Source organism: Meles meles, chromosome 10 (assembly GCF_922984935.1).
Source record: "Meles meles chromosome 10, mMelMel3.1 paternal haplotype, whole genome shotgun sequence".
Taxonomy (NCBI): domain Eukaryota; kingdom Metazoa; phylum Chordata; class Mammalia; order Carnivora; family Mustelidae; genus Meles; species Meles meles.
In genome coordinates this window covers 82243052-82262771 of record NC_060075.1, presented here as the reverse complement: position 1 = coordinate 82262771, position 19720 = coordinate 82243052, and the positions used below count along the sequence as shown (strand labels likewise).

Genomic DNA, 19720 nt, shown 5'->3' with positions numbered 1-19720 from the left:
TAAAACAGTGTTGGACTCTTTAGTCCATTCGAAGTCTTTCTTTTTTAATAGGACTTTGAAAGATCTTTTAAATGCCTTTTTATCTCTAGGGAGAAATCTGCTAAGATTTTATACATGAAGCAAAATGCCAGATGATTAAAAATTCTCATCTCAAATTCCAGGCCTCCATTTTCTCTCCAATTGTCAATCCCTTTTTAATTTGCTGTGAACAGTACTGTCAGTCTGTTTGGAACGCTATTCTAATTTAAGATTTCATTATCTCTCTTCTTCAACCTTTGAATGGCCTGTCACTTGTTATATGCATCATAGAAAGCTAGCCAAGTACACTTCTGATTTCCAGCTATCAAATTTACAAAGGAATTGCATTGTACACACATCCTTTTATACTGTGCCTCTATGTTCCCTCTCAAATTTCTTTAGAGAAACAAAAAAACAGTTAATTTTTATTTGTTATTCCCACTCAACTGTAAGCAAAAGTGTAGCAGTTACTGGACCTTTTACAAATTCCTATTCTTCTTCAAAAACAAACTAAAAAAAATTCAGAGTATTTTCTTTTTAACACAGTTCCAGGAAGATATGAAAAATAAAAGGAATTAAGGACATTTAATAAACATGCTGTATAATATTTGATCTCTTCCTTCAGAAGAAAACAGAAATATCAACTCTGAAAAGAAGTGAAGATCTAGGATATTCTTTAGTGAGTTTTTTTTTTAAAGATTTTATTTATTTATTTGACAGATAGAGATCACAAGTAGGGAGAGAGGCAGGCAGAGAGAGAGAGAGAGAGGAGGAAGCAGGCTCCCCGCCAGGCAGAGAGCCCGACGCGGGGCTCGATCCCAGGACCCTGGGATCATGACCTGAGCGAAAGGCAGAGGCTTTAACCCACTGAGCCACCCAGGCGCCCCGAGTTTTTTTTTTTTTTAAGGATTTTATTTATTTATTTGACAGACAGAGATCACAAGTAGGCAGAGAGGTAGGCAGAGAGAGTGAGAGGGAAGCAGGCTCCCTTCAGAGCAGAGAGCCCGACGTGGGACCCGATCCCAGGACTCCGAGATCATGACCTGAGCCGAAGGCAGCGGCTTAAACCATGCACACTAGACCAAGAGCTGAGATTTATATGATCTAAACATGGATGTTAGCCTGATTAGATGAGGTTTACATTTAGTTCAGTACCAAAATTAACCATGTATGTTGACAAAAATTTCTAAACACCTTTCTAAGTACTCTTGACTTAGAGAACATTTTTCATGAAGCTCCTAACAGGAGAATTTCCATTTGGCCAAATATGTAACATGAAGAGAAAAATTCTGTAATGAAATCTAGTATAAAAGACATATAGTAAAACATCATGAACTACGCCACATTTTATGTCCCAAATTTGGCTGACTTGGTAGCATCTGCTAAGATGGGCAAGAAGTATGTAGATGTTACCACTGTCCTATAGTTCTGGTGGTTCTGAGGAGGCCATTCTAAAATGCCACCCAGGGCTATGGAGTCAACTAGCATTAAGTTTTCACCACATAAAGATGTGTGTCTGTTGAGTCAAAGGAACTAAAGAGAACCCAGCAAGAAATGTCTCGATAACCCATAAAATCGCTCCTCAAAAGGAAAAAGTTAAAATTACCTGTAAGACCCATCTTCTAACCCAGCTCTGGCCTAAAGCCACCCAGCCCAGCCTTCCCTTCCTCTCCTTGCTTCTACCTGGTGGGGGTAAAATTCAGAGAATGGCTAGGAAATGCTCACCTCCTTCGCCCCTTTTCTACCGTAGGCTTCCATTAGCTCTCATCTAGGACAGGGGAGAAGAGTTAATAAATACCAAGTCAAATTGGGAATTTTAACTATTACATGGGAATACACATTTTAATTTCTGAGTTGAAACTTTTTAAACTATTTTTAAACTATTTTTAGGACTTTAAGTGACCAAGGCCACTTTATTATTATAAAGTTCCAAGGAAAGTCCCTTTTATCCACGGTCACTGACTAGAAAAGTTTAGGAGGCTAACAAAATAAAGTTACATAGTCACAACAAATCGTGTGTACACAGGAAAGTAATTCCTATAGAACATAAAGTTAGTTATAAATTTTATCAAAATTACTGTGCCCACCTATCATTAGTAGAAGATCTTCTGAGTAAAGAGGTTAAGTGTAATTAATAAAACACATACTTGTGAGATGTTAATGTGACATGGTCATATAAAATGGAAAACATTGGGTAAAATGACTTAAATTTTGTTTAGAACATGCCATAAAAATTGCTAGAAATAGTGAGTCATTGTCATTAACATGGCAGGTGATACAAAAGATAGAAGCAACCACCATTATGTATATTTACATAAAAGAGCTGAGTGAACCTTCAACAGTATCTCTCTTAAGAGCTAATTTACAACTTTTTAAAGCGAGCTACAGATTTTTGTAATTCTAAATATCATAATGGGTTAAAATATCCCTCAAGTTTCAATCAAGGGACTTCGCAAATTAAACCAGGTACAGAGTGCTCCAAAATGTAATCAATTTGTAGTGTGCATAGAACAATAATATCTGCACAAAACAGTAAACAGTTTGTCAGCACCATCCTGGACACTGGGCACCATGATCAATCGAATGACTAAACAATCAGGTTGTTGGAATAGTCTTCTGCCCGCTTTTAAATGTGACAAAACGAAAATGAAACAAAACCACACTTCAGTAACTATAAATTACAATCTCTGCATCTGCAAAGCCTACATATCCACTAAGTAACTTGGGTAATTCTCCAGGAAAATGATCAATCTGATCATTACTATAGAGGGTTAGAATTGCAAGTTTACTGTCGTTTCAGTCAAGTCTATTCATTTGTTGAGTTTGGTGAATATAATTTGGTTTCCAGGGCACCAGTGCTTCAAGGGGAAGTACAGAAATCGTGATTCTGAATCAAAATGCAAAAGGGGGGGGGTTGTAAATCCAAATATAACAGACGAGTATTTCTCAACTATTATATTTGAGTACAAAGTATGAAATACCCAACTGAACTTTTTCATAGCTTGTTTTTACTCTTTTAAAACACGAGTTTAAGACTATAGCATTTTTTTCTCAGGAAATAAATTTGGGTTTTAGTCAGCCCCAACTACTATAACAAAATACCATTGACTGGGTGGCTTAAATGAGAAATTTATTTTCTCACAGTTCTACAGCTGAGAAATCAAAGATCAAGGTGACTGTCTTTTTGAATTCCTATGAGAGCATTCTTCCCAGGCTCGTAGACAGCTGCCTTCTTATGCCCTCACATGATCTTTCCTCTGTGTGAGTACATATTAAAACCTCTTTTAGAAGGCTACCAATCCTGCAAGATTCGGAGCCCAACCTTATCAGCTCATTTTACCTTCATTACTTCCACACAGCTCCTATGTTTGTGTCCTCCCAAAATTCCTAGGTGGACACTCTAATCCTCATGTGACAGCATTAGAAGTGGGGCCTTTGAGAAGTCATCAGAGATAGAGGAGTTGATGAAGAGAGAACCTCCAAAGCAAGATTAGGGTCTTCCCAAGAAGAGGAAGAGAGATCAGAGCTCACGTGCTCGCTCTCTCCATGTGTACGAAGAGGTCATTCGAGCACACAGCAAGATGGTGGCCATCTGCAAACTGGATAGAGAACCCTCAATAGGAACCAAATCCATGAGCACCTTCATCTTGGACTTCAACCTTCCAGAACCATAAGAAAGAGTATCTACTGTTTAAGCCACTCAGTCTATGGTATTTTGTTCAAGTAGAATGAACTCTAACAATATCAGTAAAAATCAAAGTCTAAGCAATTATCCATTAGGTTGTATATGACAAGGCCTCTGCTGCCTTATCCACAGGCCTTCCCTTTATTTTAAAATCTCCGCTCCCTACTCCTAACCCAGGAAATACCTATATGCCTTCCCTACTTTCAAACAGAACATTTCTTATTCTATCATTCTAACATTTCTTATTCTAACATTTTTATTCTATTGTTTATTTGCTCATTTTACATTCCACTCCCATCCACTACAGGCAAAATAAAGAGAACATGTTATAATTCTTCTCCTCATGATACACATTGAACATACCTGAAATTAATCTCAAATTAGTGAACTTTCATTTAATCATTGCCTGCTTTGGAGGTAATTCAGTAATATCACATTTCATTAAAAAACAAAAAACAAAAAACCCTGTGGTCCAGGTTATCTTATCATGAACTTTCCTAGATTTCTACATTAATACTAGATAGTTAATAACATTTTACCCAAACCTATAATACTGCTATATTATAAAAGTGTTATTTTTCTTAGCACATATAAATACAATCTATATTATTCAGTATTTTGAGAGCAGAGCACAACTTTGATTTTTGTCTAGAGATTTTGGGTTTTTTCTGAGCTATCTCATAAATAATTCAAAATATTTCTTAAATACACCCAATACAAATGAAAGATACACTCTCATGAGATGAATGAAATTAAAATGTACCAATAATCATTATAGTCAATAGAAGAAAATACATATTTCAAAACCAAACACTATGTGAAAAAACATTTTAGCTCTACAATTGGTAACTCTTTTTTGTTAACTTTTAAAAATCTACTTTGGTGGGGCGCCTGGGTGGCTCAGTGGGTTAAAGCCTCTGTCTTCAGCTCAGGTCATGGGTCCTGGGATCGAACCCCGCATAGGGCTCTCTGCTCAGCGAGCAGCCTGCTTTCCTCTCTCTCTGCCTGCCTCTCTGCCTACTTGTGATCTCTCTCTGTCAAATAAACATTTAAAAAAATAAAATAAAATAAAATAAAAATCTACTTTGGGTATAACCAAACCAGTTAAATCCCAAGTAATCTGCCTTATTCATATTAATCATTCTAAGTTACACCAAATAATCCTGTTTCCCATGGCTGCATTTCCTTCAAATCACTTATTATCCAAGAACTCACAATTTTACTCTTTAATTTCAGTTCATTAAAGAAAAGACATATGGGACAAACTTTATTTCTAAGTTAACCATAATTTAAAAACTAAGACTATACACTGAAAGTGAGTATTTTACCAATAGGATGTAAAGTTTCTTCTTACCAAATGTATTTGGTGAAGCAATACTACAAAGTAACATCAATCTAGTGAAATCTTTTCACATTCACTCTAATTTGTTGAAAAAATAAATGACAGATGTAAACCAGCCTTTTGCCCAAGAACACCAAATAATTATATATATATATATATATATATATATATATATATATTTTTTTTTTTAAGATAGTTTTCATCTACCTTTACAACTGTTGGAACTGTCAAGTCAGACAGCCTTATTTAGAACATGCCAATCATTTAAAATATTAACTTTCTAAAACTATAAAAGAGATTATTACCCACATTGTTACTTGTTGGAATAATGAGTTGTTTAAAACAAACGTAAACTATTAATTAGCACTCTACAATTAAACAATGTCCATCTCTTGCAACAGATTTGTTGTTAAAATTTATAAAGATCGAAAAGCTAGCTATACAATTGTCAGCAAAGACAGGGTAGCCTTTTACTCTATTCTTTTTACTGATACCATTTGAGATATTATAGCTATAAAGATAATAAATCAACATCAAGATAAATTGCAATGGCAATATTAGTAATTTTAATTACTAATTTTAATTGTTAATATTAATTTTATTAATCAATTAGTTTATTAATTAAAACTATTGATTTTATTTGTAAGTTCAATTTATAAGTATTGTTAGTAAAGCAAAGGAGACTTTAAAAGACAATACAATTAAGTTAATCAAAAAAAGACAATACAACTCCTGATAATTGTATCCCTTTATCAAAATGAGTATGCCCTTCTCATAAAAGTTCACTTTTTCCATTTCTACAATGGAAATAATTGTCTTGCTTACATTAGAGTGTGTAAGGACAAAAGTATTGAGTACCTTAAAATATTACGCAATTTGGAATTATTATTTCCCTTATTACCGAAGATTCTTTTGGAACTATAATTATTCTATAAATAAAAATTTCTATTGATAGATGACTGTAGAGCATTCTATGAAGACATTTTCTATACTTCAACCTAGAGAGATTTAAAAAATAAAGTTCTGTATCTGAAACCAAATTGAATAGTCAATCCTTCTTTTACTAGTTCCTATGTTTGTTTTTTTACAGTCCAACAGATAAATTGGATCTGAAAATTAATTATGGCTTGAAGGCCTTTGAAAATAAAAGTACCAACCAGCGAAATTCTGAAAAATGAACACTTTCAGGTATGGTTTTAATTAAATGTACTACTCTAAAACTGTAAATATATCAATGAGCAAAGATAATCACATGCAATTCTTGGGACTTTAAAAAGTAATTGCCTCTAAGAAATGAGAACATGAGATTCCTTATGAGAATAAAGTCAGTCACATAACTGTCTTAGTGAAAGAAGAGGCTGTTTCCTTCAGTTAAGCCTTCAATTAAAGTAAGCTTTCACATTTATTAAATTCAGAAACCTAGAACAATCCTGTAAATCTGATATATTCCAATGAACCACATGAAGAATACCAGTAATTATTAAATTTCAAGATCTTGTTGACATTTCTGATTTTACTCCTGTGTCATTTACTCCCACGGTCCATAACATGGAATATGAATTTTAAAAGAGTAGAGGCCAGGCAAGGTCAGAGTCTCACTGATGAGATTTTAGCAAAGGGGGAGAAGCCAATATTAAGATAAATGAGACTAAATAAATAATCCAAGACAGAGCCTTTTCTTTTTTTAATTAAGACACGTTCCCAAGTTTATCTCAGACTTCTAAAAACACCTATTTAAATGTTCTATCTCATTTTCTAAATCAAAGTATTTTTTATTCCCTGAGACTATTAAACTCATATTCTGCATATGTGTGCACAGTTTAAACTGCAAAGAAAAACATTTATAGAATTCAAAGCTTTTGCAACATACTAACAACAACAAAAAAAAACCCTAAACCTATGTATACCGTGTCACAAGGTTATTTTTAAAAATTATGTTTAGATTCACTTTGTATCCATTTTTATGTGTCTTCCAGCATATGCCAGAGGAAGACTGACTATGAATGTGATTTCAACAACAGAAACAAGAAATCAAAGAGGGGGGATAAAAAGAGTAAGAAAATAAAGATTCTCATGTAGAACACATTATCTTACTAACTCCAGTGGACAATTCTGTGTCCCAAATAACGTCGAGTTAAAATTAACTCAAAAGTAGAATAATCAAGAATTTCATTTCCTATAGTGATTGAAAATACAAAGCTTGGAATTAGACTTTTTTTGAAGTTGGACCTCATCTCTTATTAACAATATGGCTTTTCCTTGAAGAGTGCTTCAGTTTTCCCTTCTTCAAAATTTCTTTAACGATGTTATAGTAAATAAAGAAGATACTACATTAAAAAAGGTTGGCGTGGAGTCAAACAACTTCAAATTCAGGAAAAAACGGTGTTATTAACTAACCAGGCCAGTGGAATTGTAGAATCTTCTGACCTTTGTGGTTCACAAAATGTACACACAAGGTAACTTACTAGACTGGAAAATTAGGCACTAATTATGGAAAAAATGAGAAATCTCTTTTTTTCGTTTATTTCTCCAACATGTCATTGAGAAACTAAGCACAGTCACTTTATTTTTTCTGGGTAACCTACTACTGAGGAGAAATCTTTCTCCTATTTTCACCCTTCTAATACCTTAACAAGAATCTCTAAGTTGAAGAAAAAAGCAAGTTGAAAAGCAGTGTAAAAAATCTTATTTGGACAATTAGTTGCTGCATTTACTGTATAGGACTGTGGTCCCTACCTGTTAATCATGATAAATCATCATTAGCTTCAGGAGGTACCACTGCTGGAGATTTTCATTTTCTATGTTAAATATGTGTGCTATATTAAAATTTGCCATCACTGGGGCGCCTGTGTGGCTCAGTGGGTTAAAGCCTCTGCCTTCAGCTCAGGTCATGATCCCAGGGTCCTGGGATCGAGCCCCACATCAGGCTCTCTGTTCAGCAGGGAGCCTACTTCCTCCCCTCTCTCTGCCTGCCTCTCTGCCTACTTGTGATCTCTGTCTGTCAAATAAATAAAATAAAAAAATCTTAAAAAAAAATTGCCATCATGATATATGCTTTTTAATTTTTTTTAAAGATTTTTATTTATTTGACAGACAGAGATCACAAGTAGGCAGAGAGGCAGGCAGAGAGAGAGGAGGAAGAAGGGTCCCCGCAGAGCAGAGAGCCCGATGTGGGGCTCGATCCCAGGCTCCGAGATCATGACCCGAGCTGAAGGCAGAGGCTTTAACCCACTGAGCCACCCAGGTGTCCCATGATATATGCTTTTTAGAGGGGGAAATTCTAATGAAAAATTTGAGAATTTCCTGACAACTCCTCATAGACGGCCTGAACCACAAGGAAATTTTTCTACGGAGAGGAAAATAGATTTACTGCTCTATAGGAATGTGAACTAGAGAAAGTATGGGGAGCCTCATTATTCTGTGTAACTGAAGGGAGGGGACTGGGCTGAGTGAGTCAGGGAGATAATAGAATCTGTATACCATCCTGGGTCTGAAATGGTGTCTTATGTGCCATCTAGACCAGGAAGTGAGCTCCTGGCCTTAGAGAGGCATCAGTAAGTAGGCTCAAGCCCTGCTCTTAAGTTTCACCAGTGAAGGCCATCCATGTCCATCAAGGAACAATGCTGGGGCCCACTGTTTCTTCCTACCCTATCCAACGTGGGCAGAATCAGCATGGAGACAAAGCTCTTCAAAACATCCCTCCCAACTTCCCCAAACCTCCACATCCACACGCAAGCAGATTAAAACCACAATACAGTTAGTTGACCTTGTTATTTTTCTTTTCTTCTGGCACAACAAACAATCTACGGACTTGCTCAGACACTCCATTGAGACTACGGATACCGGACAGGCCTCCTCTCCAGAACATAAGGGGTTAAGTAGGTAGGGCTCAATTCATGCCCTATTTATTTCAGTCATAGTGGTTCTTGTTTTAATTTCTTTTACATACGTTTCCATGCAAATATATATTTTAACAAAATGTTCCATAGATTATTACCAAAAAAAAAAAAAAATCAGTAACTTGACTATCTTTTTGGTAATGATACTGATTTTCAGGAGTAAGGAAAAAAGAAATCTCCAAACATGAGGGAACAAAACAGAAGCACAATAAGGACAGGTTTCTACCAAACTGAAAACACTGAAGTTGGCCTCAATTTCTTCAACATAGTAATACAGAACCAAACCCTCCCCCACAAAATAAAACCCAGTGCCAGGAAATCCATAGAGTACGGACAAAAAAATGATTTTTACTCAAAACTTCCGTATCCAGCCAGTGTGTTCTTCTAATGTGAATTCAACAGGAAGATAACATCTTAAAGTAATAAGATTATTTTGTTGCCATACCCAACAAACAATGGATAAAAAAATCTGAAATGAAGGCCAATAAAATATTTTTTTAAATTAGAAACCATCATATAGCTCAGTATTGTCTGAATAGTTGTAACAATTACAAAATGTAATGGCAAATATCAAGATAATGCTCTTAAAAAGTACACAATGATCAAAGTTTAAAAAAAAATCTGAACCTAAATCCCAGGTAATTCCTAAATGGACCTAGAATTAACAGTAAAGAAGTCTAATTATGTTAATTCTCATGTAACAACAGAAACTACCTATATACACCATTTTGTTTCTTTTATCAAGAGAAAAGTCTTACACTTAATACCTTAAAAGAACTGATAGGAAGAAAACATTATGTACTTTTAAAAAATTAAAAACAGAATGAATACAGTAATTTGATCAAGAGGAAATTTGTTATGAGAAGAATCACACATGCATTTCAAATTCCTTTTTTAAAAAAAAAAAGATTGTATTTATTTATTTCACAGAGGGAGAGAGATCACAAGTAGGCAGAGCAGCAGAGAGAGAGAGAGGGGGAAGCAGGCTCCCTGCTGAGCAGAGAGCCCGATGCGGGACTCGATCCCAGGACCCTGAGATCATGACCAGAGCCGAAGACAGAGACTTAACCCACTGAGCCACCAAGGCACCCCTCAAATTCCCTTTTAAACAATCTCACAGTGAATCCAAAATATAAATAATAATTTATATTCTTAGTCCCTATACTTAGTCCCCTGTGCTTAAATAAATTTGAATTATAATTAATAGAAGCAACAAACATTTAAATAGCACCTACTACTAGGCTGGAAAACAAGTATATGAACCTCCTTTATCCTCACTCATCTTTTAGGTCTTTTATCTTATTCCCATTTTACAGGTGAGAAAATGGTTGCACAGAAGTTTACAGCATTTTCTCAAGAAAAAAATACTGCAGGGGCGCCCGGATGGCTCAGTCCATTAAACATCTGCCTTGGGCTCAGACCTGGGATCAAGTCTCACACTGGACTCCCTGTTCAGCCGGGAACTTGCTTCTCCCTCTCCCTCTGCCTGCTACTCCCCGTGCTTCTGGGTGTGTGCGTTCTCTCTCTCTCTCACTCTCTCTCTCTCTCTAATAAATAAATATTTTTTAAAAAGAGAGAAAAGAAAAAATATTTCAAAAGGGCACTTGGGTGGTTCAGTTGCTTAATCATCTACCTTCAGTTCAGGTCATGAACCTAGGGTCTGGGGATCTAGCCCCACTTCAGGCTCCCTGCTCAGCAGGGAGTCCATCCCTGCCCTCTCTACCTGCATGCCCCCTGCCCTTGTGCTGTCTCTCAATAAAAATCTTAAGAACAAAACAAAAACAACCCTGCAAAAATTTAGCTTTGAACTCAGGCCATCTGGCTCTAGAACCCAGGAAGTTAGAGATACCCAATTCACTCTACAGCCTCTCTAATTAAGAGGAATATAAGAAACACACTTTAAAAAATCTCAAGTGGTCCTTTCTTCTTACTAATTACTTAGGCAAGCAGGAAGAGTAGAAACTAGCTAGAGAAGGGTGAACATGGGAGACCAGGGCTATGACTGAACAAAGCCCCTGCTTTCGGGGTCTCGGGTACTCCTCATAAATAATAGATTATGCTAGTCAGATTCTCAGGCTCGACGCCTACTAATATATCGGTTATCTCTGAGACTCTACTGGCACAAGCTCCCTGCCCTCTGTTTTCCTAAGTAACTTATTCCCCTCACTGAGTGAAGCCTTCTCAAGCAAGTTTTCCGCTCAGTGGTTCTCGACTTCTTTCATCTTTCCCCAACTTCATCTTGAGTCCACAATGTATTAAGAGGCATGTATTTTTTAACTATATCCTAGGGTAGGACGGGATTCAAAACTGCCTAGTCTAAAATGTATCGCTCTCTCCCTTTATGGTTTGTATATGTGTATTTGTGTGTACTTGTGCTATGTAATTTTTTTTAAATCTATTAATTTTCAGTTTCGATGGCAATTGGGGAGGCAGAATTTTTTACTCAATAATAGAAGGACATCCCCAATGGATGCAGACTCTCCTACAAATATTCACATAGTGAGGCTATATGAACATAAACTGCTTGTGAAAATCAGATTTCTTCTTTTATAGAGAGTTGACCACAGACTCTTCAATGACATGGAAACAAAACGGTATCCCATTTGTTCCTTTTTCTTCCCCAGTTTGGAGACAGAGAAGACAGACAACCACATGGTATTCCAATAGCTGTTTAAATTTTATTACTTACAGCCCTCATAGATGTCCGTGGGAATATGGACTGCGGCATGTTGATAGGAGATCTGTCGTCCAAAATTAGCATCATCAATAAAAACAGGTTTTATCCTCTGGCTGCCTGGCTCACTCTCATTTTTTTCGGGCTGTATCCAAAAAAGATAGACAATAAAAAGAATATTACACATTGAGAAAACAGTCTCATATTACTGTCTTCATTTGACAAATGTGTGGTCTTCAAAAAAACACATCTGCAAGAATATTTAAAAATACAGGACCGTGATGACCTCTAGACTTAATGTGGTACTCGTTTTGCAATATACAGAAATACCAGTAATTGTGTTTTACACCTGAAACCAATGTTATATATTAAATACATCAGAATAAAAAAAGAAACTACATAAAAAATATATAGTACCATGATGATATCAAATACACAAATTACATTCAGGTATCAGAATTAGTATTATCTTCATACTATTCACATTAAAATCTAACTTCTCTCCTCGTTTCTTCAATGCTGGAGTCACTGTGCTCCTGAGGGGACCAGAGCTTTTTCATATGCAGCACTTATTACAAAGAACCTTATAGAACAGGACAAATTCCTTTAAATAGAATCAAATTAAGATTATCCCCCAATATAAATTTCACTATGCTCTCAATTCTTAGAATGCAGTTGAGGGTAATTCTTCGTTTGACAACTTACGGTAAACATGCCTGCAAAAAGATAGCAATGAAGGATTATTTTATATCCTGTTCCCTTGATTTTTGCAGGTTTTCCAGTTGTACCAATTTTTGTTTTAAAAATAAAGTATATTAACAAAAAAAAGATCTTTTATAATTAAGCACAATTAAATCCTAACTGCAACCATTTTGTCTCCTGAGGTGGGGGGTCAGGTCCAACCAATAATGATTCAAGAAAAGCCCACAGGAGTTTAAGGTTGAGGATTCATTTTCTACCTATTCAAACTAGGCTGTGGATATTGAACCACCTTATTGGCCTTCCCTCGCAGGAAACTGAGAATTCCATTCATTGATACAAAATGCAGCTCTGTAACCTTTTTGTTGTTGTTGTTTTGGCTAATTAATTTTTTTCCAAGTTCAAATACAGTTGTTTTAAACCTGCCCCCCCTTTTTTTTAATTAACTGCAGTTTATATTTTCAACTCAGTGTTGGAGACTATTTTCCATATTCCAAAGGTAATCTCCTCAAAACCAAACTGAAAAACAAATCACATTTGACTCCTTTTGGCAGCACGCTATAGTGATACAAGTGGTAAACAAGAGAAAAGAGATAACTGGACAACCAGAAAATTTCTCAAGAAGGCTGGAAGACAGTGTCAACAACATAAAGTCATTAGGCTTACAACGAACTGTGTCCAATTGTCCATATAGCCCTGAGCATGTAAATGACCAAGCAACATATTAATATCCTGAGATATTAGGACACACGTGTATATGTGTGTATGCTCATGTATTTATTTTTTCCTAGGGAAACTGCAACATTGGAAATATTTCGACATGGATATGAACAATATGGCCTTAAATGAAAAACAAAAAACAAACACAAAAATCAGTGTCTTCCAAAGTTGAAAATCCAACCCACCATCAGGTAATGAAATCAATTTCCTAGATACTTATAAACCAAATTATTCTTTAAATGAAACATTAAACATGGTTATGACCAAATTATTTAAGTGAAACATACTTTAAGAAAACAAACAACAACAACAAAAAACCCAAGACTTTGTCACAGAGAGAGAGCACAAGCAGGGGGAGCAGCAGGCAGAAGGAGAAGCAGGCTCCCTGCTGAGAATGGATTCCCGAGGTGGGACTCCATCCCCGGACCCTGGAATCTCGACTTAGCCGAAAGCAGACACTTCAACTGAGCCACCCAGGAATCCCTAAGTGAAAACATATTTTAAAAATATAAAAAAGTACACTCTGTATATTAAAATGAAGAGCTATTTTGTGAAACTCATGTTTCAGATAGGACTGTATGTGTATATACGTGCACATTAGACCGACTATAAAATTGGTCACTGACAAAAATATTTGAAAACCAATCACTGAATTCTTTTCAAATGAAAGCCGTAAGTATCTAATAGTTATCCACAAAGAAACTGAATATATAACCAAACAATAGTGTTTCAGGTCTAAAATTTGAAGCATTAATCATACTCGTTTCTAAAAGAAAGGGGTGTGTGTGTGTGTGTGTGTGTGTGTGTGTGTGTGTGTGTGTGTGCGCGCGCGCGCGCAGCACTTGCAGAGTCTAAGAAAGGAGAGAGAAGAGTTATAAGGAAAATAGGAATCAGAGAGCGAAAGGAATTCTGAACCTAACACATCAGCCTTGATTGCAGTGGTTATTTAATAAATAATGAAAATGGTAACTAGGATTCGGCTGTGGATTCAACCCTGGATTTTACCACATTTAAAAACTGGCACTCCATTGTCCTTTCCTGAGCACTAGTGACTTGAATAAGGAAAGGGGCACATTAAAACAAACGACCTTCAGTAATAAGATGAATGTAAAGAGGACACCAACTATGAATGATGTCCCCACTTTTTGCCAGCTGAAAATATTCTGAAAATTTCAACATTTATTTTACAACAATGGTTTCTCGAAGTATGGACCTTGGATAAGCAGCAGCAGGATCCACTGAAATTTTTTAAATGCGGACTCTCGGGCTCCAACCCCAAATCAATTCAGTCAGAAACACCCAGGGAAAGGCTGAGAGATCTGCAGGGCAACAAGGCCTCCAGGTGACGCGGTACTCGCTACCACTGGGGGGTCCACTGCTTAAAACTACCAGCAGTTGAAATCAGTCACGTTTGTATTTGGAACTACTCACGAAAAAATTTGGGTTGATCACTACTTAGCATATTAATGAACATCTACTTTTTTAACGCTCCATGTGTAACAGTTTTATGATTTGTGAACAGAAGCACGAAAATGGTAATATGGTGAGGAGGATTTGTCAAAAGAGGTTTTCAGAAGAGAGTGGTATCTCAGTGGCTCAGTCATTTGAGCGTCCAACTCCTGGTTTCAGTTCTGGACATGATCTTAGATCAAGGGGCCCCTGCCCCCAACCCCCTCTGCTTGAGATTCTCAATCTCCATCTCCCTCTACCCCTACCCCTGCTCATGCCCACTCTCTCGCGTGCATGCAGTCTCTCTAAAATATAAAAATCTTGGGGCGCCTGAGTGGCTCCGTGGGTTAAAGCCTCTGCCTTCGGCTCACGTCATGGTCCTGGGGTCCTGGGATCCAGTCCCACATAGGACTCTCTGCTTGGCAGGAAGCCTGCCTCCCCCTCTCTCTGTGCCTGCCTCTCTGCCTACTTGTGATCTGTCTGTCACATAAATAAATAAAATCTTTAAAAATAATAATAATAAAATAAAATATAAAAATCTTAAAAAAAAAAAAACAACTTGTTTCATAAGACAACAATCTTTCAAGATATTCTAGGGGCTAGCGCCATATTGACTGAGATTGGGGAAAGGCTGTTCCAGTAAGAGAATAACAAAGCACATTGGAATATCAAAGGCTCTGAGATAGGCCTCACTCAAGATTTTAACCCAGCATTCTCAAGCCTACGTGACCCTGGGACTTTTTTCCCACTAAATACCTCTTGCAAAGAATATACTTACAAAATTCCGTAGAAAAGCCGAGCGGAAAGCATGCTGGCAGAAACATTTGGTTCTGCCCTGTTGCATTAATAACCTCTCCGACTTGAGCCACTCAGCGTTCCATGGCGTTCAGTTTTCTGGCTTATAAATCAATGGTGTAAGGCCACAGGTGGTGTCTTTAGCCCATAGGCCTAATCAGAATCAGCTGGGGAACCCGAGGCCCCACTAATGACAACATGATCACAACGAGGAGGCTGTCTTTCGAAAGTATCTCTCAGTTGATTCTAATATTCTCTCCTATCTTACGTTAAGAACCCTCAACCTAAAAAATCTATAATTTTCAGTTCTGAAAAAAATTATAGTCCCGTTTCTATAATTTTAGAAAAGAACACATTACTTTTCATAAGGCTCTCTTTCCCAGAAATTCTATTTACATTATTTCTAGCCAACTTTCCTAGACATATATGAAGAGTAGGATCAGATGACAGAATAACAGATGGACAATGAAGGACACGCGTGTATGAGGGTTAGGAATATGTGGACATTTTCAAGGATCTCATTCATTCAGTCACTTGAGACATACTTGCTGGCAGACTGGAGAAGGATTTATTGACATTACGTTTACAGAAATGCCATTTAATAGCTAAACCTGGATACGAGTTAAATGTTCGACAATAGCAAACTGTCACACTTGTGTGTTATTAAGTAATATAAAAGAGCAATGACATTGGGAGTGCATATATAAACTGTGTTTTAAAATGACTTTAAGCATAAAAAGGAAATGTTAAGCAAAAAGAAGGGGGGAAAGGCCTATTATTTTCTTTAAGATTTTATTTATTGATTTGAGATAGAGAGTGAGCAAAAGAGCACAAGTGGGGGAGGGGCAGAGCAAGAGGGAGAAGCAGGCTCAGCACTGGGCAGGGAACCCGACTCAGGGCTCGATCCCAAGACCCTGGGATCATGACCTGATCTAAAGACAGATGCATAACCCACTGAGCCACCTAGGTGCCCCAAGACCTATTTTTTTTTTTTTATTATTTATTTGACAGAGAGAAATCACAACTAGGCAGAGAGGCAGGCAGAGAGAGAGGAGGAAGCAGGCTCCCCGCGGAGCAGAGAGACTGATGTGGGGGTCGATCCCAGGACCCTGGGATCATGACCCGAGCTGAAGGCAGAGGCTTTAACCCACTGAGCCACCCAGGCGCCCCCCACCAAGACCTATTATTTTGAGAGAAAGACAGGTATACAGAGAAATGAATGGATAAGTACAGAGCAAACGGTTTAAGCACTCTGGTTGGTTTTGCAGTTATGAGATGTAACTATATGTTTCATTTTTGTGTTTTCTTGTTTTTTCCAATATACAATGAAAATGTATTTGTAATAAAAAAACATTAATTTTTGTTTTGAGCCCTTTGTGCTATCAAGAATTGTATGATTATCTTACAAAGATAAAAGTTGTTTACACTTTTATCTCTCACACTTAAAAATAATAAGTTTTAAATACATTTTATGGAGATTCTTACACTTTTAAATTACCGCATAAAGAGTTTTAGGAATAACTTTAAAACAATAAGGCAGTTTCCAAAAAAGTTAAAAAAATTATTAATGTCCTTCTCAACTTGTATAACCATGTGTCAGGACTACTTTTAATGCACAGTTGATAAGTATATAAAGAAAAAAATTACAATAATAAAAAATAATTTCATGAAAATATTAGGCTTCCTAATGTAACTCCTTTATTTCCTTAAACTTATGAAATTATGTAACTTACTTATGATACCCTCATAAGTCATGTCTTTGCCTATCTTGATATATTATGGCATTATATTATATAATGAAAATACGGCAAGTATTAGATACAAAAGCAAAAGTGAGAAAAGGAATTCAAAGAAAAGCCTCTTAACATGCATTGTTTAATATGTTAACTATAAATTTCAAATAAATTCCCTTCCTGGAATTAAGAGTTCCTATTTACAAGAATACGCGGGAGCAAAATTAAGCATATCTCTTACCAACACCTTTCCTCAAAAATATCTCTTTTGAATTCTCCAGGCTACCCTACATTAAAATGTACCTGGAAACTGAGTGTGTCTATTCTAAAATGGATTTGAATGCATTTATTAGAACACATAACTGAAACATGAGCAGTATGTTTCTCATACTATTCATCTCAATATAATCTCAGTCATTAAATAATAGATTGATGCGTAGGCCATTCAATTTTACAAGCAGCACATATTGGCAAATTTAATTTGGAAAGTCAAAATGATAAGTGTATGGCAGATACAAGAGACTCTGGCACATTTGATATACTTACCTCAAATGAAACATTCTTAGATTTGGTATTTATACTAAAATATTTATTTTTAATGTTTTGTTACCTTTATCATGTCAAAACAATTCTGATAGCAAAATGTTTATAAATTAAAATTAAAATTATATTTTACCTAAATTGCAATAGAAAGTGTCTCAACCAGTTTGTCACAATTCCAACTGCACATGCTCACCTAGAAACCCTGTTCACAATCATACTCTGGCTAAGTTTAACTTCCCTGCTTCTCCATTATTTTTTGTGTTCCGTAACACTGTGAGAAAGCTAGTTGACTCTGACAAAGAATAGTTCACTAAGACTCTCTACAGAAGCATCACAATTGGCATTTCTATCGCCCAAGTGAAAACAGAGTTAAATGAATGAGTTCTTGTGTAATGACCCAAATTCTTTATAACTAGAGACTATACCCTGGTGTACAATTCTCCTTATAAAATTTCCACCTCTAAACACGTTCTTTTCTTTTTCACAACTGTTTTATAGACATTATTTACAGCAGAGATCTGTAACTTTGACAATGTAGCCATAACTGATTTTAGATTTTTAGTTTAGTTTAGTTCTACTGGTATTTCCAGTCTCAAATAAAATCCTGGATATATAATATGCCTTTAGGCATGGCATTCATCATCCAATATAAATAATTACCATACATATATTATATTTAAAATGCACTTCCTCAGTCACTAAATTTGAAATGTCCAGCATTTGGTATCAATTCCACAGATTAAAAAGCAAGTTTGCTTGTGTAACCACTAGTTCACCCTTGGTATCTAAGCGTTCTGTGGTGCTCCATTAGTTAAGGCTGAGTACCTGTTCTGACCTTACAGAGGAAAGCCGCCTTCTTCTTCCCTTTTTTTTTTTAATTAATTAATTTATTTATTTGAGAGAGAGAGAGAGAGGGAAGGGCCAGAAGGCAGAGAAGAGGGAGAGACAGAATGTCAAGCAGATTCCCTGCTGAGCATGGACCCTGCCCCGGAGCTCGATCCCCCAACCCTGAGGTGAAGACCCGAGCCAAAACCAAGAGTCGGATATTTAGCCGACTTAGCCACCCAGATGCCCCAAAAGCCTCCTTTTTAGTTAAGTCATTTGCATCAGTTAGAAATGGAGATTCATCAGCAGCTGCTAGCTGACCATGCCCAATTAATGAATAATGGATAGAGAGAGAAAGGTGCTAAGCATCATCCAGCCTTCATCATTCTGGTCGGGCTGTGAAGCCAGGCTGAACATTAAATGATGATCCAGTTGCTGTGGCAGGAAGAACATTGTTGCGTCTCCTGAGTTAATTGGTTTGCGATGCTATTTTCACCCTGAGGTTGCTATGACTCAGGGATGCATCCAGCAAGTGACTGGTATTAAAAGGGAAACATGAGTGGGAGGACACAGTCTAAATTACACAGTAAAGACTTCAATAATACACCTGAATTTTGCTTGACTGAATCATAACACCAATAATAAAAATTTTATATTATGAATTTAATAAATGGCCCTATTGTCCTTACAGAAATGTGTTAGTTTAGCTAATCATAATATGTTTCACAAAGAAACAAGAGGTTTTGTTTAAATTCAGAGGATTTCCCCAGTTCCTCAGGTAGTTAAAAAGTTATAATTCCTTAGCTTTACCCTGCAGAAAAACTATGGCATTAATTCCTCAGAGGCCATTTACTCAATGCATTAATAAAAGAATGCTTTAAAGTTAACATGAAAAGCAAATTTATAACATTAGTGGTCAAAGGAAAATCGAAGAAACCATTCTAGTTCTTAAAGATTAGATTCATCGTTAAGGCTCCATGTATTTTCTATTACTAATTACCACATATAAAAGAGAAAGAAGAAACAGTCTGAAATAAGCAACTTTTTCGGGGGGAAAGGGAAGAGTAAGCAGCTGACACTGTGCAATAACAAAGACAGAAGTTAAAAATACTGAAGTGGGTACTAAAGTCATACACACATGTATGCGTATATGTATATATAAATACTGAAGTGGGTACTAGTATAGTATAAATACTAAAGTGGGTATATATGCATACATGTATGCATATATGTATATATAAATACTGAAGGGGTGCTAAAGGCATATATACATGTATGCAAATATGTATACACATACATACATACATACATACATATAATTCTATTTGTGTCAACTAT

General features: G+C 36.3%; 1 protein-coding gene across 10 annotated transcripts in view; it reads right to left on the bottom strand.

The window, feature by feature from the left end:
- CACNA2D1 (calcium voltage-gated channel auxiliary subunit alpha2delta 1) overlaps positions 1–19720 on the bottom strand; it is a 502406-nt gene that overhangs the window by 165786 nt on the left and 316900 nt on the right. For all 10 annotated transcript variants that reach the window (XR_006820510.1, XM_046020734.1, XM_046020735.1 and 7 more), the window contains exon 6: positions 11634–11763. Coding sequence is in view for 9 of the 10 variants with exons in the window: in XM_046020734.1 (XP_045876690.1) it covers positions 11634–11763 (130 nt within the window). In the remaining variant the exon portion in view is untranslated. The remainder of the gene's footprint in view (positions 1–11633; positions 11764–19720) is intronic.